This window comes from Pagrus pagrus, assembly GCF_965226575.1.
Source record: "Pagrus pagrus genome assembly, chromosome: 11".
NCBI classification, from domain to species: Eukaryota; Metazoa; Chordata; class Actinopteri; order Spariformes; family Sparidae; genus Pagrus; species Pagrus pagrus.
In genome coordinates, this window is record NC_140195.1 from 30,546,357 (window position 1) to 30,572,687 (window position 26,331).

Consider the following 26,331-nt stretch of genomic DNA (forward strand, 5'->3'; position numbering starts at 1 on the left):
GTCTCATCTAAACTTGGAGGATCCAGCCCAGACTTGGTTCTCCAATCTCTCCAACGTAGTGGTGCTTCAGCATGTGCAGGGGTATAGAACACATATTTTCAACTTGGTGGACTTTTGCAGAGGCATATTTACACAGTTCGCACATAAAAGCCTGTCTGGGTCTCTCATATGGGAGATGGTCACTATGTGTGATTGATTTACAGTGGGTGCTTAAAGTCTTAGACCACAACTGAAAATTTCTAATTTCTTAGAAAGTTAAGGAGAAGGTAAGGATTTAAAGAGTAAGTGAAAGCGTCAGAAGTCTAATTATTATTCTAAGCAAAGAGGCAACAAGCCCCGCATAAAATCATGGCTAGACTAAAGATTTCTAAGGGGGCAGTGCATGTAACACAAACTTAACATTAATTGGATCACAAGCAATCAAGAAGTTTAGTTCCCTGAGAGAAAGAAAAGCACCTTCATCAGATACAGAATTTGCTAAATAAAGAACACAAGACTCCAGTCAGCAAAAGTCCTGTCAAAAGAAGGCCATCTTGTAGTGTCTCAGAGGACGAGTATCAGTTTCTATACCACTTCTGATGAGGGGAAATAAGGCCAAACACTTGAACACCACAAAAAAAACCACCCGACTTTTACAGTAGATGAAGTCCTAATTCCTGATGACTCCGAGTCATAGTTTCATGGCAGTAACAAAAGGGTGTATGTCAGGAGACGAACAGGAGAATGATACCACAGTGTTTCAAACCCAGAGTGAAACATGGTGGTGGAGTTATTTAAGTCTGGGGCCTATTTTACCTTCTCTGGAGTTGGACATCTGCACAGACTTGACTCCGCCCTGACCAAGAAGAATGCTGCATTCCAGTTACATGGGAGACCACTCGCCCGAGTTGCTCTTACGCGAGAACGTGACGTCATTTCCTGGCTTGTAGCACTTTTAGCGTTCCCGTTTGTCATCGCTACACGACACGTCATAAGAACATGGACGCCATCAGGGCAGCAGCAAGCTAGTCACTGTTTTGTTATTGTTAGCTACATTAGCCTATTTAGCAAACCAGCTTGAAAACAAAACTTTACATTGTATTGCAGGCACAGCAAGAACATGCAATGCAAAAATTGGTGATTAAAGTAGCAATGTAATCAAGTGTGTAAGAGCATTTAAAATCGACATTAAAACGACCAACGTGGTACAAATACAAAGAAAATACATCAATTATGGGCGCAGCCATCTTTGTCAAGTCGTTTGTCTATCCTCGCTCAACTCGGTGTACTCTCAGGAGGACCGAGTCGGACAGTGGATATTCCGACCAAAAGGGGGCGTGCCTCGGTGAAATGTCGCGAGACAGCTGCGAAATTTCCCACTTTCCAACTCGGGCGAGTGGTCTCCCATGTAACTGGAATGCAGCAGAAGTACCACTTCATTCTTCTTTACACAGACTTGTGGAGTCAATGCCAGGTCGAGTGCAAGCTGTCATATAGTAAAAGGATGACATACCAAATACTAAAAAGATATTCTGGAATTCATCGATAAGCTGATATCATCATTTGTAATAAAAATTATAGAAGAAAAATATTAAGGACCCTATCACTGCTCAATGCTTCCTTTCACTAAACTGTAAGTACAGAAGAGATTTTAAAGGAACCCTGAAAAGTGTCCAGACACAAACCAGTGAAACAAAGTCATTTACTCATTTTAATGGTTAAAAAAATACTTCTTTGCGCAAGGAGACAACAATAAGCCCCCGTTTGTTGAGTAAACAAGGGACCAAAACAATGATGGCCACCAAATGATGACAGGTGGAGCAAGATAAGATGAGGTAAATGTTTTTGAGGAGAGAAAACAAAAAAGGCACAATTTACAATCAATCATGCCCCAAATTCACAATAATAATAGCAATAATAATAACAATAATAATAACAATAATAATATCAGTACAGCTAAAAAATCTGAAAATCTGCAACAACAAAAAATACAGACCAATTATATTATACAAGGCGAATCTTGCCTGTCAGGCTCCTCCTGTGTGTGTTCTACCCTAATCAGGTTACTGTACACTCCCCGAAAGTCCTGCTGCTGATACTCTACAGATACCAGTCCTACAGTGCACAGGGGCTTCAACATACTATCTGACCACCAGACACGACACGCATAGTTTGGAAGGCCCGATGCAATCGTCATGGCAGAAGGCACCGCAGCCTTGGCACATGATCATGGCTTTGAGGCGGCACGAGCACTTGAGCGCCACCTCCTCCGCCGTACTGTCAGTAAAGGCCTGGATGCTGAGGGTGGTTTGGCTGGTAGCCAAGCGGGGACGCAGCTGGAGAACACCGTCCGCCATGCTCCTGGCGAAACCTCCATTGTCCATTACTGACACATTGCCTGTGTAGCTTACTCCTCCACCTTGCTTGGGGAGCTTCCCATACAACTGGAAGGGAAGGGAGGACACAGACGAGGAGGGTGAAGGAGAAGAGGATGAAGGCGAGCCAGAGGAGTAGGATGCTTTGCCATGCTCCTTCTTTGCCATCCTGGCTAAAGTCATCTCCATGTTGAGGAGTCCCTCCATCGCCCCGCCACTCAGGTAGCTGTCCACAGAGCTCCCAGGCTCTTTTTTGGTAACACTCATGGGTTTGGTGGGGGAAGATTTCCCAAGAGCCTGGCAAGAGGGCCGTGCACCGACTTCATTCTTCACAGTGGGTGCAGGAGACAGCTGCTGGTGAAGGTGGGGGAGCTGGGACTGTGGGGGCCTCCAGTTAATCTTAATAGTAGGCAAGACCTCTGTGGGACAAGGGTCTGCATGGGGAGCAGAGGGGCCATTAGGCATGGTCCGGTGCGATGGCTGGGGCCTGTCTGGAGTGGTGCCCTGTGAGGGCTGAGGACCATGAGAGTCTTTGATAACTGCAGACACGGTCGTCTGAGAGCTAATATCTGACTTACTTCTATAGGTCAAAGAACTGGAGGAGGATGAAGAGGGGGGCAGAGAGGTGATCACCGGGACAGCCCCGGGGGCCTGCTGGGGCTGATACTGTGATAAGGTTGAGGACTCTCTCAGACAGGAGACTGGGCGGCCTGTTGGAGACTTCTTGTGGATTTGAGAGGGTGCAGTGAGTTCTGGGCTAGGAGACTGGGCTGAGACCTCAGGCCTGTTGTGTGGCCCTGGGGTCCGTGCCACTGGTGGTCTGGGTTGGGGTCCTGGCAATCGGCTGATCTCCAGCCTGTTGGCAGAGTGTGAGGGTAGAACTTTCTCCAGGGGCAGGCTGCCCTGTAGTAGCTGAGTGACCAAAGGGTTGTTGGCCTCCACACTGGACAGAGGTCTGGCTGAGCTGGCCAGTCTCTTGGAGGCAGCTGCAGCATTTGGGTGAGTGATAGCAGGCTTTAAACCTCCATGACACTCCTCTTCAGCAGAGCTCTGCCTGGAGACTCTACAACCATCTCCGGACTCCATTTTGACCACAACGTTGGTGTCCCGAATCCCCCGCGGATGGACTGTGTGAAGAGAATGGTGTTCCTGGGAATGGGGACAGCTGTGCTGAGGGTGAGGCAGGCCATTGGGGAAGCAGGGCTGAATGACGGTCTGACCGTGGCGGCTGGACACGTGGGCCTGAATGACTGGCTGCTGGTTCTGAGGAGGAGGGCTGCAGATGACCAGCTGGCCATTTCTCTTGGAATTGAGTTGGGGGCACCAGTCCTGGTCAGGCTGCTGCTCATCCTCCTGGCTTTCATTTTCACAGTCCGAAGCAGTTTCTGTGGAGTCACTATGCGTCCCAGCCTCATCTTCTTTCTCTCTGCCAGAGGACTCCACATGTTGGGAAGAGGGTTGCCGTCTCTCCGTAGCTGAGTGAGAAAACACTTCCTGGGGGTCGATGTGATGGGAACCATGCTGTATAACACCACCCAGTCCAGCCTCCTTCCCTTTTACCTGCTCTTTGGGCTGACAGGTGCTGGCCAGCGTCTGAATGACATCCACACCCTGAGCGCCGAACCTGGGAAGGGAATCTGGGATGGAGGTTGGGGCCAGCGAGGGTTTTTCACGACCCTGGTCTGCCCTCTCAGAGATGACAATGGCAGACCCTGGCACCTGGCTTTGCCTGGCTGACTGGGTAGCCAAAGACTCAGATACAGTGTCAGGCTCTGGAGAGAGCATGTCAGATGCCTTGTCTGTGAGCCCATTGGAGGAGCTCTGGACACTGGCTGATGTTGCCTGTATTTCCTCTCCAGCCTCTGGCCCCTCAGCTGCTTCCTCTAGGGCAGGGCTTGGTGTCTGTGGGGTCTCCAAGGACATGGACGTTGAGGTAGTGGACAGTGAAGGGGAAGGCTGAGGCGTGGGCTCTACACTGAGAAGCTGTAGTTGTGTTCCAGACGAATTAGTGCCTGAAGACGATCCCTGCTCCTCCATCCCACTACCTCCCCTTCTTCCACTTCCTCCTCCTCCTCCACCTCCTCCACCTCCTCCTCCTCCGGGCTCGATAGGTCCTGGATGCTCTCGCGCTCGTCGTCCATTGCTGCTATCCGGTAGCCCAGCAGCAGGCCGCAGCCTGACCCCTGTCGGCCCTGCCCCGTCGCTAGTGGCTGCAACAGCAGCAGCGGCCTCGCGTTGAGCCCTGGCTTGCTGGGCGCGGGCTTTGATGTCTGCCAGGGTGCGCGCGCCCCCTGTCCCCGACCGCCGCGAGCCCTCGCTGGGCGGCACGATACGGGGGCAGATCTGGTAGGTGGGGTGCCCTTTGACCCAGGGAGGTTTGATTCTGGACAGCTGAATCTGGGACAGAGACACAAGGACAGTGGGTCAAACTGTAACTAGAACATCTAGATACATACTAGAACAAATTATTTTTGTGTACAGATAACAAGCCTTGGAGCTCTTAGGTTTAAGCAACAAAGTCTTACCCTGATGGGCGGCACCTTGGGCTCTTCTGTTGTCGGCTGCGGCTTCTCCGAACGGACACCGTCAATTGTGGTACGAAAGGACTGACGGTCGTCGAGCCGTGGCCTCTTTTCGGGGAAGCTGGAGAAGGCCTGAGTCTCATCTGGCCTTCTCTTCTGCTCCTTGAGCTGGGAGCTAGGTACAGGGGTGCTGGCTGGGCTGGCTGAAGGGCTGCTCTCACGGCTGCTTGTGGCAGTACCCCCTGTGATAGAGGTGACCACGGAAGCCGTGTCATCCAGGGGATCGGCTGCGACTGCAGCACTGGAGGACGCTGAGGAAGAAGAAGAAGAGTCCAGGCCTGCAGCAAAAGCTCCCTGTCTGTCAGAAGGTGTGGAGGGTGAGGAGGCAGGTGAGGAGGCAGATGAAGAAGAAGAGGAGGAGGAGGAGGAAGGGGAGGAGGTGGAAGCCAGTACAGGGGCAGCCTCTTCTGGGAGCAGACGGGCCGTAACTTCGGGCTCTTCATTTGCGCTGGTGGAGGCTGGGCTGGGGCTGGGGCTGGGAGTTGGTGTGGGAGTAGGAGTAGGAGTAGGAGTAGGTGTTGGAGTACGTGTGGGAGTAGGTGTGGGAGTCGGAGTGGGAGTCGGAGTGGGAGTGGGAGCTGGCACTGTGACTGGCTCCGGAGTGGGAGAGGGCTTTGGCTCTATGGAGGCATTCTCAGCTGGGAGCTCCACACCACACTCAGCCTGCAGCACCACCTCGCCTTGAACGACAGTGTTGTCAGACATGGGAGAGCCAACAGAGACTGCTGAGATGTCCAGTGCAGGGCTGGCCTCAGCTGCTTCTGAAGTCTGCAGGGCTGGAGGAGGGGCCTTGCAGAGAGTCCGGCGGGCCCTGCGACGCAGGTCAGCCCGCGTGCGTCTCCTCATCCTTCCGTCTCTCCTCCTCCGACCCACAGTGCGTCTCTTGGGGGCACCAGTTGCAACCACTGCCACATCACTGTCCAGCACACTGGCTGCAACTTCACTGGCTTCACTCATAGTAAGCTTCAGGGCTTCCTCTTGGGTCAGGCCAGACCTGCAGACACACCAAATATGTTTTAGTACATTGTGGAAACACTGACATTTGTCTGCATATCACAATGACTGATGTAGGTCATACTCGAGCTGTCAAGACTACAGTGAGGACAGCAAAGGAGATGGAAATAGCTGTCTTATAACATGCATTTTTCTAATTAATACTTCTTGCAGTCAATGTTCCATCAACTCATATATGTTCACAATATTCCTACTTCCAATGAACCACCATAAAATATGGCAAGAGCTTATATGGCTGTTGTGTGAACAGTGAATTCAGACTTGGATGAAATGGGTTGGCTCTTACTTTTGCCCATGGTACTCTTCAAAAAACTTTTCCTTCCACGCCTCTACCTTCTTCTCTTTCTCCATCTCCTGGCGGAAACGCACTTGCATCTCGTGGGTAAACTCACCTACACAGGTCAAACACATGAGAAGGTTTAAATGAGTAATGCCACAACTAAACTTTATGGAGTGTATCCTAGTATAATTGTTGATATAAACTTGGCTGTCATTCAGTTGTATAAAGTATTAAGACATGACAGTCTCTGAATCAGATCCCTGAATGGACCGATTCACCTTGATCATACAGTGTGTTTTGTTGTGTATTTCAACACTATCACTGTAACACAAATTTTGGAATTGGATATTACTGCAGGTATAAATGATCAGGATCAGCTGATTATCGGATCCTATATTTAGCATTTATCCAATTATCTGAATCTGTAAATTTCTTTTAGATTAATAATCGGAATCCACAAATCAAATAGTCACAAACGTAGTGCAATACAGTACAAAAAGTACAAATATATGTAGTGGAGAAGCCAAAAATAAGTCACTATATCACTTTAAGTAAATTGCACTTAGTAACACTTCATTACTGGTTATTCTAAATTTAGACCAGATTCTAATTTTTACTGCATATGTAAATCGGCTCATCACAATTTTGAACGTCTTCACTTCTTTTGTCAAACCAACAGTCCAAAATCCAAAGACTTTTCATTTACCGTTATAAATTACAAAGATAAACAGCAAATCTTAAAAGCTAGAATCAGCAAGTGTGTGACATTTGGCTTGTAAAACGACAATTGTCAAAATAGTTAAGCAACTAACTAACTAATAGCAACTAAATTTCTTTTGATTGTCTATTCCATTAATCCAAAAAATCATTGCAGCTCTAGTTCTAAATATTGGTCATCGTTCTCCATGATTTCTAATTAACGGCCCAGAAAAAAAACAGCGGGTGATCCCTAATTTATGATTTCCTCATCTTCTCCATGCCGTAATAACTTGTTTACTTTTTGCTTCTGCCATCACAAGTGCCTTTCCCACAGTTATCCACCCAAAACCCCAATCGAGACTGTGTCTGTCCCCGACCACTCAAATCAATTAGAAAAAGAGGAGTTTCACATAAAGACTTGATAAAAGTCAACACTACAACTGTTGAAAAAAATAGGAACATTAAATGTGGACTCTTAAACAGTAAATCTCTGTCATCCACAGCTGTTTTGCAAATGATTTAATATCAGATCATAAAAATTATGTCAGCTGTGATGAAGAGTTGTAATGAATAAGATGTCAGCCTTAATGAATCCACTCCTCCCAGCCATATTAATACTCAAATTCCTCGAGACACCAGCCGAGGAGGTGGAGTTGCAGCCATATTTGACTCAAGCCTAATATTCAATCCTAAACCTAAACTCGATTATAACTTGTTCGAAAGCCTGAATCTTAGTTTCTCTCACTCAACCTGGAAAACAAAAAGGCCAATTTGTTATAGTGTACCGCTCCTGGTCCTTATTCTGAATTCTTATCTGAATTCTCAGATTTATTTCAAGTTTAGTCCTGAAAACAGATAAAGAAATTATTATGGGTGATTTTAATATTCATGTGGACTTTGATAATGATAGCCTTGGAACTGGATTTGCCTCATTATTAGATTCCATTGGCTCAGTCAGTGTGTACCTGAAGCAACTCACTGTTTTAATCACACCCTCAACCTTGTTCTAGCATATGGCATTGAAATTGAACATTTAATAGTTTTCCCACAGAATCCTCTTTTATCAGAACATTATTTAATAACTTTTGAATGCCTTTTACTGGACTGCACGTCACAAGGCCAACATTTCTATTCTAGATGTTCGACAGCAAATTTTAAGGAAATCATTCCCTCAGCGTTTCATTCAATGTCATGTTCCAACACAACAGTCGACTCCTGTGCTAATCTTAGTCCCTCCCAGATTGATCATCTTGTTGATAGTGTTGCAGGCTCTCTGTGAATGACACTTGACTCTATTGCCCCTCTAAAAAAGAAAACAATAGAGCGTAAGAGATTAGCTCCATGGTACAACCCCCAAACTCACATATCAAAGCAGACAAAGCGAAGACTTGAGAGGAAATGCCGTTCCACCGATCTGGAAGAAGCTCGACTTGTCTGGCTAGAAAGCTTTCAGACTTATAAGAAAGCTCTCAGTAATGCCAGAGCAGCTTATAATTCAGCACTGATAGAAGAAAATAAGAACAACCTCGAGTTTCTTTTCAGCACTGTAGCCAGGCTGACAGAGTCAGACCTCTGTTGATCCTTGTATTCCTGTAACACTCAGCAGTTATGACTTTATGGGCTTCTTTAATGATAAAATTCTACTTAGAGACAAAATTCATCACCTTCTGACCTCAGATGGTACCAATTTAGCCTCTTACACAGAAACCTCAGAAACCAGGTTATATATCTAGAATTCTTTTCCACCATTGACCTTCACCAGCCAACTTAAATCATTTCTTCATCCAAAACATCAACGTGTCTGTTAGATCCAATCCCAACTAAATTGCTTAAAGAAGTTTTACCTTTACTCAGCACTTCTATACTCAACATGATCAATCTGTCCCTATTAACAGAACATGTACCACAGTCCTTTAAAGTTGCTGTAATTAAACCGCTTCTTAAAAAGCCGCCACTTGATCCAGAGGTTTTAGCCAACTATAGACCCATATCTAACCTTCCCTTTTTCTCTAAGATCCTTGAGAAAACAGTTGCCAATCAGCTGTGTGACTTTCAACATAACAATAGTTTAAATGAGAATTTACAATCAGGTTTTAGAGTACAGCATAGCACCGAAACAGCATTAGTTGAAGTTGCAAATGTTCTTTTTATCGGATCTGACAAGGGTCTTGTCTCTTTGCTAGTCTTATAAGATCTTAGTGCTGCTTTTGACCCTATTGACCCTACCATCACATCCCATTACAAAGACTGGACAAGACAGAAAACAGAAGTTATTATGTATGGCCTTAAACATCTTAGAGACACATTATCTGATGATAGAGCTACTCTGGACGGCATTACTCTGGCCTCCAGCACCACCGTAAGGAATCTGGGAGTTATCTTTGATCGGGATTTGTCCTTCACCTCCCATATAAATCAAATTTCCAGGACAGCTTTCTTCCACCTACAGAACTTTGCAAAAATCAGGACCATCCTGTCACAAAAAGATGCAGAGAAATTAGTCCAAGCTTTTGTTAACTCAAGTCTGGATTACTGCAATTCCCTTTTATCAGGTTGCCCCAATAGGTCTGTAAAGACTCTCCAACTGATCCAGAATGCTGCTGCACATGTACTGACAAGAACTCATATTAGAGAACATGTTTCTCCCATAGTATCCTCTCTGCACTGGCTTCCTGTACAATCCAGAATTGAATTTGAAAATCCTCCTTGTCACATACAAAGCCACTAATTGGCAGGCACTGACATATCTTAAAAACCCAATTACCCCAATGAATGCTGCCCTCTCAGGATGCAGGGTTACTTGTGATTTCTACAGTCTCCAAAAGTAAAATGGGAGGCAGAGCCTTTAGCCATCAATCTCCTCTCCTGTGGAACCATCTTCCAGTGTTAGTTCGGGAGGCAGACACCTCTACATTTAGGAGTAGGCTCAAAACTTTCCTTTTTGATAAAGCTTAGAGTTAGGGCCTGCACAGACTCTTAGCTGCCATAGGTTTAGACTGCCGGGGGATTTCCCATGATGCACTGAGCTCTTCTCTCTTTCTCTCTGTCTGTACATATTCATGTCTCATTAATGCATGTTACTGACTTGGCTTCTTCCCTGGAGTCTGTGTGCTCTTTCGTCTCGCAGCTTCCCGTGGATGGTGATCCTACTGCTGTGGTCCTGCTTCAGTCCTACTATCATCATCATCATCATCAACATCATTATCATCATCATAATCATTATCATTACTATTATACTTTAAGTATTATTGATATTCATATCTAAATTAGTAACGCTGTTATTACTGCTGCAGCTGCTGTCAGCCCCATCGAGGCAGATGACCGCCCACCACTGAGTCCAGTTCTGCTCCGAAGTTTCTGCCTGTTAAAAGGCAGTTTTTTCTCACCACTGTCGCAAGTGCTTGCTCATGGGGGAAATGTTGGGTCTCTGTAAGTAAATTAATCAAGGAGCTCAATTTGTAAAGTGTCATGAGATGACTTTTGTTGTGAATTGGCGCTATATAAATAAAGATTGAATATATCCCCATCAGATCTTCTCTATTGTAACTTTTTAAGCCTGGCAAAAAAAAAAGTCAAGTAAAATGTGGTAGTGTGCGCATGACTGACCAATCACTTACCTTCAGCCAACCTTTCTTTCCAGCTCTGGGAGGCATGTGTGAAGAACTCATTGTTGAGAGCTGAACTGCTCAGTCTGGCCATACCGTCAGGTCCAATCTTTAAGGGGAGAGGACAAAGTGTACAAATATCTGTAAAACAGGCCTATGCCTCACACACATCAAAGTGACCCTAAAAATTACAACATGCAACCTGTATTTCACAATGAGTGTGACTGAGCTGAGTTTAACTAGTATGGGTGGTCCGTGGATGGTCAATGTGCTATATTGTTGTTGCCAAAATGTTACATGGATAGTCAGTGGCACTGTCGACAATGTCAACACGTGGATCCTTTTCTGCGGTATAGCATTATAGTATATGCGGCTGTGGCTCAGGGGTAGAGCCAGCGTCTTGTAATCGGGAGGTCACTGGTTCGATTCCCCTGGTCTGAATGTCGAAGCGTCCTTGAGCAAGATACTGAACCCCAAACTGCTCCTGATGGCAGCCACTGCCATCAGTGTATGTATGTATGAATGAATTACTGTAAGTCGCTTTGGACAAAAGCGTCTGCTAAATGCCGTAAATGTAGTATTGAAGTAGCAGATCACATGACATGATTTAGCTACATTTGAGTAAAAAAACGTTATTTGTTTTATAGACATTAAAGCTGGGGAAAGACATTCAACATACCTGTCGGTCCACCTCTGGCAGCAGTTGCAGCAGCTGCTGCTGTGAGTGTGTGGGGAAGGCAGAGAAGGTTCGCACATTGATCAGGGCTCTGATGTTTGTGTTGACCAAGATGGAACCTGGTGTTTCAAAGTCAACATCCACCCCTCCTCGACTCCGTTTCATGGGCCCTGCCACAGAAAAAAACACGTTTAACTAAGCCACTCAACCTGGTGCTCACTGCAGGTTCACACACAAAAATTCACACAGTGAAATGGTCCTGGCCCATCTGGGACGGGTGCATTTTTACACGATATCCTGCCTTCTGATAGGTAGTGAATAAATTCAATAAAACACATTTTATTGTTTTTAAGAATGCTTTCTCTCTTTATCTTCGAGATACTGTTGAGGTCTGACCTGTCAGGCCAAAGCAGCGTGAATTCGGTCCTTCATTACTGGTGTGCGATTAATGTTGTTGTTCTGTTGGTCCAGTGGTTCTTACCTGAGGGGACATGCTCTCCATTCACTTTAAGAGGGGTGAGGACAACACGAGGCATCATGACTGCTTTCTTCCTCTGTCTCCCTGACTGTAGCAACACAAATGGTGGGACAGACAGGTGGAAACAGTACAAAGTTCTACAGTTAGTGTGTTAAGCTGAACCGTTTTCATTCTACAGGATTTAACCGTATTCAACTGTTTAACCAACTGTATGATGAATGACATTTTGGAATTGCTCTCAAATTCTCAACTAATAAACACACGTTATAATTTCTATAGTAAACATGGAGCAGCCAATGGCTTCATGCAGGATGCTGACCTGTCTTGAGCGGCTCAGTCTGGTCTGGGCGTGTTGAGTGTGTGTGGTCTGCTGTGTATCTGTACGTCCCTGCTGTCCTGCTGCCCTGCTGAGACGGGTCTGAGGCTGGCTGCTGGGAGCCTGCAGCTCTGTGGAGCAGGAGGCGCTGGACGAGCTCTCATCCACCGAGGCTTCAGGTCAATGAAAAATACATTTACAACTCCACTCTGTCACACACACATTTATAAACGGCAGTTATGCTAACAAAACATTTACAAGAGGGCTGTGCAGTGGCAAACATAGCTCATGTTGTTGCAAGCATATAGCAGCAAAATACATTTACTAGGGGTGCACCGATTCATCGGCCTAATGTCGGGATTGGCCCATATTCACCTCATTGATTTTCTTATCGGCAAATAAGATGGCATTGATGCCAGTAAACAATGTTTATCTACCAGCAGACCCCAGCTATTACTTTTTTCAGGACTCAGAAAAATGAAACAAAGTGTCTGCCACGTGGGAGTATTACACTGCGTCAGAAAAAGATCAGTGACTTTACAATATGTTCCAGTGACCTGTTCTCACAAGATCTCCTTAGCCCTGAGGCGTCCTTTAAGTGCTTTACTCTATTGGAGTGCGATCCCATATTCTTCACCGCGACTTCACTGAATCCTAGTAATAAAGGACCACTACTTTGAGGATGAGGATGAGGATGTTAAACAGCTGATCAGAACATAACTGACTTTATGCATAACTAATGGATAGGCCTTCTGCCAGAGCTGGAGATGAGTAGAGATGAGACGCATGGTAAAGACAGCGCTGATCACCCACTGAGCAAAATGGCACAAACGGAGAGGGCACAGTCCACTCTGCATGAAAACAGACCAGAAAAGCTAGTAGAAGGGTATAAAAGCAACATGATGGTTTCAACAGATCTATGAAATGAAAAACAACAATGAAATGACACGGCTGCTCTTCCTTTAAGTCCCAACGACATCTTAGTAAAGGAGAATTCCAGAGATATATTGTTGCAGGGTATATCATGGAATGAAAATTGACAGTTATCATAACATGTACATTTCCTTATCTACGATATTGAAGTCTACCATCGGATGCAACGTGCATCGATGTTTGAGGAGACTGGGCAGGAAGAGGTTACGACAGGTTAATTTACCTGATGTAGTGGCATGACTCAGTTTCTAAGGAGAACGCCAGCTTGCCAGTTAAGCAATATTTCGAGTTTAAAGCAGGAGAAAATGGCAGGCGGAGTGATTTAAAAGGGGCTTCATGTTGTCTTAGGACAATATCATGATGTGAAATTTTGGATATTGCCCAAGCCAAGCATCATCTGAACAATGTTCAAGCGCTACTTGACAGAGACAGATGGAAGTAGTATTAACAAGGCAAAAGTCTTAACTTCAGCACATGTCATAGCATCGCACCTGAAAAAGAGAGCATGTTCACCTGGGTGTTACATTTAGATCACAGCCGAGCCAAGCCGGAGATGATTAATACTAAATCTTTTACTTTTTCTGACTGTGTGGAAAGTTTTCACATCACAGATGATGAAGAAAGGCGTTAAAATGGGAGTCTGAGGCTGCAGGTAAAACACACTGATGTAGGCTGATAAAGAAGTTCAGTGTTGTGCTGAACTGAAAAAGGTACAAAATGTTGAATCTTTTTATTGAACAGCCAAATCCAATTCAGCTGATAAAATCCTGAATCATATAGGCCTGCAACTGTATCACAAAATTCCAATAAACTACATAGTGTCTTATTTTCAATGGTTTCATCAGCGCGTCGCCTGAACAGCAAAGCATCATCCATCATCATCATCACAAGAGAATACAGAAACGACAACATTTTCCCATGATTTCCCTAATGACAACATCAGTAATGACTGGTACACTAGGCTTTTTACAAGAAAAGACGCTCACTATCTGTAGGGCACTGTGTGCATTTACTGCCAATACAAAACAAGCATTTCCTACTGCTGCCCCTCTGCATTAAAAGGATTCATTTAGCGAAACAGGAGATGACTTTTGTTTTGAAGTAAGCTAGTCACAGGAAATGCATTGTTCTTTAGCACCGCTATCAGTAATAAAAAATGCAACTACAGAGCATTTGTTAACAGCAGATCAATTTTAGTAGTTTATTTCAGTCTGTGGTAGTAATGGAGCTGTTAGATAAAAAGCTGCAGGCTATAGGCTGCATTACCTCCAACTTCTCACTGTCGTAAAAAACACAAAAAACTTCCTCCCTGCATAAACGTTACCACGTTCCTTATAAGCATTGGGTAATGGGTGCTATTGCTTTTCGCTTTCACAAAAAATCCCCCATCCCTCCCAAAAAAATCCCCCCACCATCATCTTTCATCATCTTTTTGTCAACTTTCCTTACTCTCATCAAGTTATAAGTACAATGTGACTCCCGCGACTCTGCTGCTAACCCTGCTGCTGCAAAGAAAGTGCACCTCCGGTGGTTTATAGTTGTAGCTTCCGTTGTATGACTAAGTATTGATTTATAAAAAAGCAGTCATGTAATCAGTGTATGCCTGACCACCGTGTCACACTGGAAACACCGACTACCGTGGTAAGCCTCGTCATTGGTGTGTGGTGTTACCGTCATTGTCTCCGCTGGCAGCAGCAGTGGTCTCAGTGGAATCACAGCTCTCCTGCTCAGTGGCTTCGGTGGCCTCAGTGGAGCCAACCGACGCAACAGCAGGGCCTGCTGCAGGGGTGCTGCTGGACGCCGGGGTGGTAGTATTGCCTGCTTGCTCCGTTGGTGTCTCTGACTCTGATGTTGTCTTTGTCCACTGGAGGGCATTCTTCTACAGAGTGTGAACAGTACAGGGTTAGGATTAGAAGGTCCCTATTCATCTGGAGAAAACAGTTACATGCCAGAAGTGCACCAGAAAGTCTTTTCCTATTAATTAATTTTGTCGTCATGCATCAAATCCATTACTCCATTCAAGCATTCAAAATATTAAACATTTTTTACACTGTGGTGTAAAGCTCCCCAGTGCTCACAAAAACGTTGCTCTGCACTACATAAGAGTAGTTTGTATTGTGGATATGATTCTACATTGTGATTGTGACTTTTTATTTGCACACAAAAGTTTGTGTGAAGTTTTATGTTCATGCCAATTTTACTTGTTACTGTGTAACATGTTTTCAAAGGTACATTTTTGAGCACTTTTCTACTTACACCACTTATGATGGTGATGTAAACTGACAGAAGTTGCTTCTGTGTCGAGGGAGAAGAGGATCGTGTTAAGTACCTTTAGAGTGAACAGGCTCATCCGTCCAGGAAGCTTGAAGAAGATGCTGTTCTTGACTCTGTCTCCCCTCACCTGGGAGTGCAGCATGGTGACCAGACAGGCCAAAGGAGCTGTACCACTACACAAGCACACACATACATATATATAAATATATACACACATATATACATATACAGTGCCTATAAAAATTATTAACCCCCTTGGATGTTTTCCGCTTTTATAAATGGAATCATGGTCAATATATATATTTTTTTTTTGACAAAAAATAATAATAAAAAAAAAACATTAATGTCAAAGTGAATTTAAATCAGGCTTGCATATCTGGACACTGCAATTTTATTAGATCCTTCTTTGCAAAACTGCTGAAGCTCTGTACGGTTGCAAAGCCCAGACCTCAATCCAGTTTAAGTCCCCCCCCCCACACACACACACACACACACATACACACACATATATATATTATGGTATTACTGTGCTTGATAGTCCAGCCAACTCGCCTGACCTGAACTCCATAGAGAATCTATGAGGTATTGTCAAGAGGAAGATGAGAGACACCAGACCCAACAATACAGACGAGCTGAAGGCTGCTATCAAAGCAACCTGGGCTTCCATAACACCTCAGCAGTGCCACAGGCTGATGGCCTCCATGCCACGCCGCACTGAGGCGGTAATTCGTGCAAAAATACATAACTGAACATATTTTTCAGAAGGTCGACATTTCTGTATTATAAATCCCTTTTTTGATTGGTCATATGTAATATTCTAATATTTTGAGATACTGGATTTTTGATTTTCATGAGCTGTAAGCAAGAATCACCAAAATGAAAACAAAAACCGGCTTGACATGTTTCACTTTATGTGTAATGAATCTAGAATATATAAAAGTTTCACTTTTTGAATTAAATTATGGATTATGGAACAGATGAGTAACTTTTCCATGATATTCTATATATGTATATTTATATATTTTGTATTACAATATAGCCTACAAATAGTGCCATGTCATTTTAAGGCCATATTGCCCAGCTCTAGTAGGCCTTACAGAATATGAATGAGCATGAAAAAGAGGGCACGTGTTTGGTTCCACAGGGTAAGTTATAAGTTCTTCCAACCTACCTCCTGTTTAGGTCAGCAGCAGGCCAAGTAGTCCATGTAGGAGGAACGAAGAAAAAACCCAGTTAAAAACCACACTATTTGACATGTTCCGTTTGTGTGTGTGTGTGTGTGTGTGTGTGTGTGTCTGACCTCATTTCCTTCAGCCCCTTGGTCTGGATGACATGGAGGATTTGTTTGGGAGTCATGGGTGCATCAGAGAAGTTCTCCAGAACCTGGAAAACATCCACATAGTTTTGAGCAAGGAAGAACACTTGTGCAATGGACAAAAGATCAATCTAGACTCAAGAGCAAGCCACAAAGGCTGAAGCAACTAGATTTCTCCTAATGATTTAACATGATCAACTATCTCAAAAATTTTCCAGAGCTGCTTTAAAGAAGCAATTAAGTGCCAGTGACATTTTTTTTAATATACATACACACACACACACACACACACGTATATGTATTAGGGTTATAAAAAAACATAAATGTTAGTGGTTCTGGACTAACATGTAGTATGCCAACACCTGCACCTGTATAAGGCCTCATTCAGATCAAATCAGGCATTGCAGCCATTGACCCAAGGATTGCGCAGCGGTGTGAAAGTGCCATTTCAAGGCCTCCTTGATCTAGAAAGTGGTGCTAATGCACCTCAACGCAGTTTGCCAACCACTATTAAACAACAAAGGAGAAGCTGCTATGTTGCGATGCTACTAGCATGCCAGTCCTAAGAGTGTGTGTGTGTGTGTGTATATATATATATATATATATATATATATATCTGCACATGGCTACTTTTACATCATCTAAATTCCCCTTTTATTCAGAAAGACTATCAGACTAGACAGCAGTCAAACAAATTAAAAGCTACATCTTTTCAGTACATAAACATTACAAAAACAAAACATTTATCCATCTGCAGTGCCTTACACGTTTGTTGTAATCTACAAATACAATTACACTCTGGCCCCATGAGGCCAGGCACTGTCCTGCACCAGGAGGAACCCAGGGCCCACTGCACCACATAAGGTCTGACAACTGCTCTGAGGATTTGATTGGCTCGATTGGCTATGTCATGGAGGTAGAGGTGGGCGATGTATCGAATATACTGGATATGTCACAGCTTGTTCCACGTGAGATGTATTAAATGACTATATCGCAACCATCAAATATAAAATTGTCATTGTAATTCGCTTTGGAGTTTAGTCTCTCTCACTCTCTCCTAATGTCCTCTCACAGCATCAGCACACTCCCCCTCCCATCCAGTTACCTCTCCTGCACGCATGTGTTTTTGTATCAGGAGCGGAGGGAAGAGATCATGGAGAGAGCAAAAAAAAAGTGATGAGCCCAAGTGAGTGTTCATCTGGCACTGGTTTGGATTTTGCATGGAGGACGTTGAACAAAAAACGGTTATCTGCAAAATATGTAGCAAACCCAAGGTAGCAGTACCACAAATTTGTTTCACCACCTGAAATGCCATCCACTACAGAATGAAGAATGTCTTAAAACTGTGCATGTCCGCATCTCCACCCACACCAAATAAATTGTCAAAGGAACCAGCCCTGAAGCAAATGACTCTGGCTATTTTGTTTGCCAAATCAATACCATACGACAAAAAAAGCCCAAAATGAAAACAGATCACGGCCACAGTTGTGGAAAAGCCAGGATGCAAAAATCTCATTAAGACACTTGACCCAAAGTATGATTTGCCTGGTTGCAAATTTTTGGCAGAGAAAGCGCTAGGAGAGTTGTACATTTCAGTGAGAGAAAAGGTGGCCCACCAGCTAATAAATGTGACCCACCTCTCCACAACTACGGATCTGTGGTCCAGCACAACCTGTGAGCCTTATCACAGCTTAACAGTACATTACACTGACAACTGGGAGTTGAAAAGTTTGTGCCTCCAAACAAGCTTTTTTTCCTGATGATCATACAGATGAGCACAACGGCTGCAAGATGCTCTCATGTCATGGAACTCCTCAGAAACTCGTCACATGTGCATCACCACTGATAGTGGGACTTATATAATCAAAGCTGTGGGCCTGAATGAGTGGACAAGACTGCAGTGTTTTGGCCATCGGCTGCGCCTAACACAATACTCGGCGGAGTATTTGTGTGGGTTTGCCTCCCCCTAATGGGAAAATAAAGACAGCATTTCAAAATTTGTCACATGCAATTAAGACATTTTTGTGTGTATTTTTAATGATTTTTCCTTGCAGTTAAAAACTATGTGAGAGAATTTCAAGATTTGAGAACTAGGCCACAGTAGGAAGGCCAACCATGCCATTATTTATTTTCATTTGCTAAAAGCTCATGAGTGGAGCTGCCTGGTTCAAAATAAAAAGTTCGCTAAATTTAACTAGATTGTGATTTTCCCCTTTTCGCATGCAAATTAAAACAAATCCAATAGAAGGGACTACTTGAATATTATATGCATCAAACGGTTGCAATTTACAGTTATACCGTGATTTAGAGGAGATTTCAAAATATCGAGATATATATAGTGTATATCGCTATATTATTTAAAGGCCATATTGCCCAGCCCTACATGGAGGTCTGTATGAGGATTTGTCTCCCCAGACCATAACTGACCCACCGCCAAACTGGTCATGCTGGATGATGTTCCAGGCGGCATAACCTTCAACACGGCGTCTCCAGACTCTTGCACGCCTGTCACATGTGCTCAGTGTGAACCTGTTCTCATCTGTGAAGAGAACGGGAGGCCAATGGCAGATCTGCCAATTCTGATGTTCTCTTGTGAATGCCAATTGAGCTGCACGGTGCTGGGCTGTGAGCAGAGGTCCCACTAGAAAACATTTTGCCCTCATGGAGTCTGCTTTTGGCAGTTTGGTCAGAAGCATGCACACCAGTAGCCTGCTGGCGGTCATTTTGTAGGGCTCTGGCAGCGAATCTTCTGTTCCTCCTCGCACAAAGGAGCAGATACTGGTCCTGCTGCTGGGTTGATGCCCTTCTACGGCCCTGTCTAGCTCCCCTCATGTAAACCTTCTTGATCTTCAAACCTTCTTGCGACCGCACGTATGGATGTGCCATCCTGGAGGAGCTGGACTACCTGTTCAACCTGATTGGGCTGTAGGTACCGTCTCATGCTACCAGTAGTGACAAGGACACTAGCAGAACACAAAACTAGAGAAGAATCAGTCAGGAAGGATAAGGAGAGAGCAACCGTCTGGCTGAAGAAGTCTCTGGGATGAGAGGTGAAACATCTGAGAAACTGAAACACGTCCAGTTGCCTACGATATAGCACTTAGTATTACCATGACTTGGATGACTGAGAACCTTCGTCAGTACGCCCAATATTTGGCTAAATGTCCCTTGGCCATTTTCACCCCAGTTAGACGTTTTTGATAGCCATCCACAAGCTTCTGGCAGGCCTCTCGCTGAAATTTCAACCACTTCTCTTGATAGATTTGGTGAAATTCAGCTGAATTTGTTCGTAGCTTCCTGTCATTAACTTGTTTTTTCAGCAAAGTCCACATGCTCTCAATCACATTCAAGTCAGGACTTTAGGATGGCCATTCCAAAACTTTAATTCTAGCCTAATTAGGCCATTCCTTTAACACTTTTGATGCGTGTTTGGGATCATTGTCCTGTTGAAACACCCAAATGTGTCAATGGAAAAGCCGACAGGGGTGTGACGGCTGATGGTGTTCACAGTCTGACAACTAAACAAATCCTTCACTCATCAGCATCCATACTTGGAAAAGCCTCTGTCATCCTGTCTGTCCTACTGACTCTTCATCACATTATGTGATGTGATTTAGAGCAAATAAGTTTAACTATGTCTTTGTCGCCCTCCATTACTGTGTTGCTGTAGTTACTGTCTCTCAACTTGTATTGTCAGTTGTGTTCCCTTGTGTTGTGATTTTTTGGCGTTTTTATGGCTTTATTGATAGGACAGCTTCAGAGAGATGACAGGAAACAGGGTGGGGGGGTGACATGTAGCAAAGGGTCCAGTCCAGACTTAAACACCAGGCCACTGCAGCGAGGGCAAAGCCTCTGCACATGGGACGCCTAATGGGCGCCTGACATTTTTTTGTATACATTTACGATAAATACACTGTAGAATCAGTTTGACATCAGGGCACTGTAAATACTTGCACTTTTTTTGTTCACTGTGCTGTGGCTCTGATACTACCTCTGGAGGCGGATCAGAGCCAGAGGGAAACTGTTAACCCTCTCCGCATCTGTAACTTTCACAGATGGCGAGGCAAGTATCGGTGCATGATTACCGCATTGAAAAGGCAGTGTGAGTGAGGCTACAAAGTAAGCGCTTTATAATTAAATTGTTGGACATTTAATGATGTATTTATTGTCGTTGAACAAAACGTGTAAATATCTGAAGCCTGTGGTGACAACTGACCTACTTTTCAAGCATTTAACCGAAAACCAACTTTAAAAAAACGCACAGAATTTGAGAGGAAGGAACCGGACGTAGAAAAATGATTTTGGGGTTTTAGGACTACCAACTTCACCACTCTATAGCATGCCCCACTACTGACCTGTTCTACTCTGCCTCTGATCATCTGCCATTGCTCTGCCGTTGTAGGTGAAGCATGTTGGTCCTACAGTGATCTTCCGCATCCACAAATAAAAAATACATTTTAAAAATGTGTTTTAAAACAGGTGCACATAGCCCAGGGTTCATGTCTGGCATTCTTAGGTTTGTTCCCGAAAACTCAATGATTAAAATAATCTTTCAATAAGATCCCAAGTCGATACACTATAGTTTTTTTACCAGTGTCACTGTAGACAGGAGCAACAGCTTGGCAGGCTGTAAACTTTACAAACCAAGTCTCGATGATCACAAAACAAAAGTGTGACTGAAGCGGAGAAGGGTGATAGAAACAGAAAGCAGTGTGAGATGGGACCAGTCTGTCAGTTGCTCCAATGATGATGACTCTAATGGCGTTTTTCCATTACATCTGCCAGCCAAGCTCTACTCGATTTGACACGGTGCGGCAGCCTGGCAGGGCAGGGATTTGCATTTCCACTACAACTGAGCTACCTGCTTGAAGGTGTGTCTTAAACTAATGATGTGCTTGTCCCAATCCCCACAGTATTATCAAAGAATAATCGCTAACAAAGTGGCACCACTCACTTAATTAAAAACCTGTTTCATTTTCTTTAACTACTTTATAATAAAAGTCCCCTCATATTTGGTCATTTAAAAGCTTTTCTAATGATGCAGCATTATAAAGAGCATTGCATTTTCACCAGCAGTAACTAAACACGACTCCCAAAACAGCTGAAAGCAAACACGATGAAACAGTAAAACACAGCAGATGTTTGAAAGTACAAACAGACGGGAGAAACTAAAGAGATTCAGTAAAAAGCTACTTAAGTACTGAGAGCTGAACACACTGACTTGTAAAAACGTCTCTCTCAAGTTTTCTGCACAAACATTAGTTGAGTACCAGTAGCAGTCATGAGACATCACTGCAGCGTGCTGGAGCTGGGGCGGGCACAGCTTGGCCCCAAACCGGAGCAGGTCCACCGCGTGTGTGGCATGGCTCAAATCTGCGCAGTAAAACTGGTGATGGAAAAGCAAAGCAGCGCGGCTTGGTTTGAGTCGGCGCGGCCAAAAGTGCTGGTGGAATAACACCATTGTTGGCTAAACTACCTGGAACCAGACAGACTCTTCTACTGACGTCGTCCTACTACTACCATCATCCTATGATTGACTCTTCGCTGTCAGCAGCCCTGCAGGAGATTTGCTTCGTGCTGTGCTGAAAACTGAACTGTGAGCAAACAAACTTTTAATTTACCCAATTTTAGTTCAACTTTGGCCTAATCGAAAATTCCCAACTTCAGCTTACCTTTTTATGTGGCATGAGGTTTTGGTCTTCGTTTCAACCACATGCAGAGATCTGCAAGCAAGGCTCGAGCAGAGGGTCTTCATTTTGTGCACAAGTAGGCTCCAATTTTTATTTTTAAAATCTAAAAAGCTAACTATTAAGTCACATAGCATTTCATTATGACATCAATGTAGTTACAAATGCAAGCGCTTTAACCAAATTCCAAGTACTTTTCAAACCTTGAAAACACCACATTAAATTGTAGCATTTTCAGGTTTACTAGCACCCATACAAACCCTGTGCTTACTAGGGGTGCAACGATAGTTAGCCCATGGTTTGATATGTACCTCTTTTGGATCATGGTTTTGATTTGGTTCAGGACGCATTGTGAGGAGAAAAAAAAGCTACAAAATTACTATCCCAAATTCTCTCTTTATTTAGCTTATTATTAGCAACATCAATAAGTGTTTACATTACTTGTGTATTGTAAAATGTCAGATAAATAAACTTGTATAAAAGTACTGCTATAATAAAAAGAAAAATAATTTCAATTCAATTTCCCATTTGCATACTAACAGTAACTGTCCATTTACTCTCGGGAAGGGGGAATTATCTGGTTACACACCAACCCGCTCTCACTACAGGACACACTAACAGAGCCAATTTGGCAAGAAACGCATGGAAAGTAGCAACGCAAAACTTAACCGCAAGACCAAAAATCCGCAAACTGTGCGTATTAAACTGTGGATGGTGTATTTTATGGTTCAATATTGTATTGAGATTCATGGCACCCTTAGTGATAACCATGTTCTCATGTGATGAAAAAGCGACAGCTGGTGGTGGTAATGGTAATACACATTGAATATTTTGGTCAGACTACATACCTTTCAAAGGGCCGATACTGACACTGATTATTAGAAATCAAGGAGACTGAAATACGACATTTGAGACTGATATTCATTCGCAGCAAAAATTAAAATCTTTTTGTCTAAATTTCAAACAACCATTAATGACATAAACCTAAGTACAATTAATAAAGTACTGTGCTTATTTTTGAGGTAGTTACAAGTTACTTTCCAGATTCAGATTATTCAGTGCTTATGGGCTGTTAATTGTGACAAGTTACCAATCAGATATTGTTGTGGGCGGAACATTGTGTGAGAGGATGTTGCATCAGAGCCAAAGTAGCACATTGTTAAATTGGTTTACTTTATCAGCAATATCAGCAACAGAAAAATCACAGATACCAATAATCAGAAAATGCTTAATATTGGACCTGATAGCCTGCCAGTGCCAATAATCAGTTTACCCCTACTTTACACACTACATTACTGATCAGCGATAGTGGTTTACACATTACAAGACCACACACATGAGATGTGACACGGGAATGACAGGGCCCAGGCAGTCCAAGTTGTTGGTGCACTACTTGGCAGAAAAAAAACAAGAAAGAAAAGAAAAGAATGTGTGAGAGGCTGGATTATGATGCGAGGACAGCAAGGATTATTTTTGCACTGAAAACTTGAGACTGCCTGCTCATATTGTGGTTCAGCAAGGACAACACCGTAACAACTCCTGAAGAGCTTGTGTTTATGCAGTCTGATAGAACTATTGGCTATTACTTGGCTTGCTCCATACAAATGGATGCATGATGAGGCTGGGTTCAGAGAGTGTCTGCTCTCATTGGTTGTAGCTCGTTCCTGGCTCACCAACCCGTCAGCAGCTCAGTAGGTGCCGGCAGGCTCCCGGATCGCATCTTTGAGCAGTTCACACATGGCAGTCGTTGCACGCAGTTTGCCTCTGATCTGGGGCTTTTTGTTAGCAGTCTTCAAAAACGGCAAGTGGAAAATCTTAACCTTAAGCTGGTTTGCCAACCGCCACAGAAGAAGAGAGTGATGACAAAAAATTTAGGAGAGTGAAATTGTAAATACAAAGCAGGAGGTACCAAAGCTTCCATTTTGAAAGAATGTTTTACGGTTTCAAGTCTTTTGTTTTTAATTCAATTTTTATCTCATACGAGGCAGTTGTTTTTATTGTTGCAGATGAAAAAAGGAAATAATAAATTGTAATGAAGCATAGTGCTGTTATTTTAAACCATGTTTTAATTTGATTTATAGAACAGTGATATATATACTGTTACTGTGGTACAAAATGTGACATGTAACGTGATAGAAGATTTTGGCAATATATTGGCATATCTAAATTGTCTAAATTGCAATCTGTGCTTGCTCGTTTTATATACCCACTGCATCATTAGGACGCAAGGGCCTATCCAGCCAAAACAGACCCATGTAGCTGGTGATCCTCACAGTGAGGAAAACTTAACACTGCTTAAGCACAATTCTACGCAATCATCAATGTACTAGTCCAACGTGTAGCTATCTGCCCAGTACTCTGTGTGCTTTTTATGTAATTACATACAGTTAAGTAGATATGAAAATACCCCCCCCCCCCCCCCCCCCCAGCTCACTAGTGTTCAACCTTAGGCTTTCAACTGTTTCATCAGATTATACTTCTTTTTGAAAATATAAATGTTGATTCTCGTTGATCTTCGGACAGGGAGTGGTTGATTTAACGAACGTTAACACGACTTCTATTATTTTCCTGCACCATTCCGTTGTAATGTGGTTTCAAAGGACAGCTAATTTAGTGGATACCGTTAGCTATTAGCTTTGCTAATGTTAGCGTGCATTGTGGTCAACAACATTAGCTACTATTACACCACGTTGACCGTACATTAACGTTACGAGTTTAACAAGGTCAACTTTTACTAACTGGTTTGTGCACAAAAGGTGGGTAAACGTATCGTACCGCCAGCGTATCTTTTAAGTCAATTACTTAGGTTGCTCGGATGGTAGTTAGCGTGGGGCTAGCTAGCTTGCTGCCTAGCAAACAAAGAGCTTAAAATACGAAAGGTGGATGTTAGCTGCTAGCCAATGTTAGCATGTTGCGTTGCGTAGCTCTTTATGTCAGCAACCAGAAATACATGCAGCACTTGTACAATGTGCTCCCCAGTTACATTTACACCAAACAACCTGCTTGTTGGCTAGATTAGCACTGCTAGGTTATAGCTAGCTGATATAGCAGATTTCAGGCTGTGGTCGCGAGGAGAATGTCCAAACACAACAACACAATTGGATTCATCATCAACCATTAATTCATACATAATGTACACAGCTAGTTAAACGCTTAGAAGATACTATTTACCATGCGAGCAGCCTCAGCCCAGGTCCGCTCCTTCTTTCTCTTTTGTTTGTCCTTCATTTCCTCTGCGCTGGTGTCTGCTGTGTCTCAACCTCAATACGATGGCGATTTAGCTGCTTAGCAAACGGGCTAACTACGTTCCAGGTTAACTATGTAGGGACCCAAAACAAAACGTTCCTCTTAGCTCGGGACGATGCACTGGTGCCTGCTAGTATCTGATGGTTGTCGCTATTGTTTTCAGTGCCTTGTCTAAACTAGCTCAACACACATCGTCTCTCGGTGGCATAGAAGCAATGTCAGTGCAGGGATAGCTGTGGTGTTGATGGTGGTGCTGCTGCTGCTGCTGCTGCAGGACAAGCCTCTATGGAATGCAACAACCAGGTCAAAGGTCAAACACTCCGCAGGAATGCAACAAAACAGCGTCCTGCCCTCCGCATGCAAACACTATAGTTGAACACATGCTGCATACAAATACTTATATTTGATATCATAATGGCACAGTTTGGACTGAGCTTTCCTTCCTCCACCACACAGATATATATTAACCACATACTATGTAACAATTGAGTCCACATCAGGCTCATTTAGAATCCTATGATATTTTCACTGTCAGGTCTTTAAATCACAGAACAAACACCCAGACTGTTGTAATCAGGTAGGACACAAAAAAGGTTTGCAGCAAGGATGTAGCATGAGAGTACCTCATCAGGACAGTGTATGTACACCATTCTCTGGCTGAAGGATGCTCCTCTGTGCCTTAATTATTGCTATATTATTATTATTATTATTATTATTATTATTATTATTATTATTACTACTACTACTACATACTTGTGGTATCTATCCATACAGAGTTTTGGTCGTATTTGTCCACATTGAAGGAAAAGCTGTGTCTGAGATCTCTGCCTCTATCCCAAATGAGAACTGTTGAATTTTTAAACTTCCAGTAC

At 43.6% G+C, this 26,331-nt stretch overlaps 1 protein-coding gene across 1 annotated transcript; it reads right to left on the reverse strand.

Annotated features, from left to right (window-relative positions):
• Window positions 1–1,676: 1,676 nt before the first annotated feature.
• asxl1 (ASXL transcriptional regulator 1) lies at window positions 1,677–25,735 on the reverse strand. The gene is made up of 11 exons (XM_084367083.1): window positions 25,385–25,735; window positions 16,511–16,594; window positions 15,267–15,386; window positions 14,609–14,816; window positions 12,008–12,177; window positions 11,692–11,776; window positions 11,214–11,380; window positions 10,547–10,643; window positions 6,237–6,342; window positions 4,880–5,930; window positions 1,677–4,751 (listed from the first exon to the last, which is right to left on the reverse strand). Exons 1-11 carry the CDS (start codon window positions 25,439–25,441, stop codon window positions 2,121–2,123), a joined length of 4,776 nt encoding a protein of 1,591 aa, XP_084223209.1. The 5' UTR covers window positions 25,442–25,735; the 3' UTR covers window positions 1,677–2,120.
• Between the last annotated feature and the right edge of the window lie 596 nt (window positions 25,736–26,331).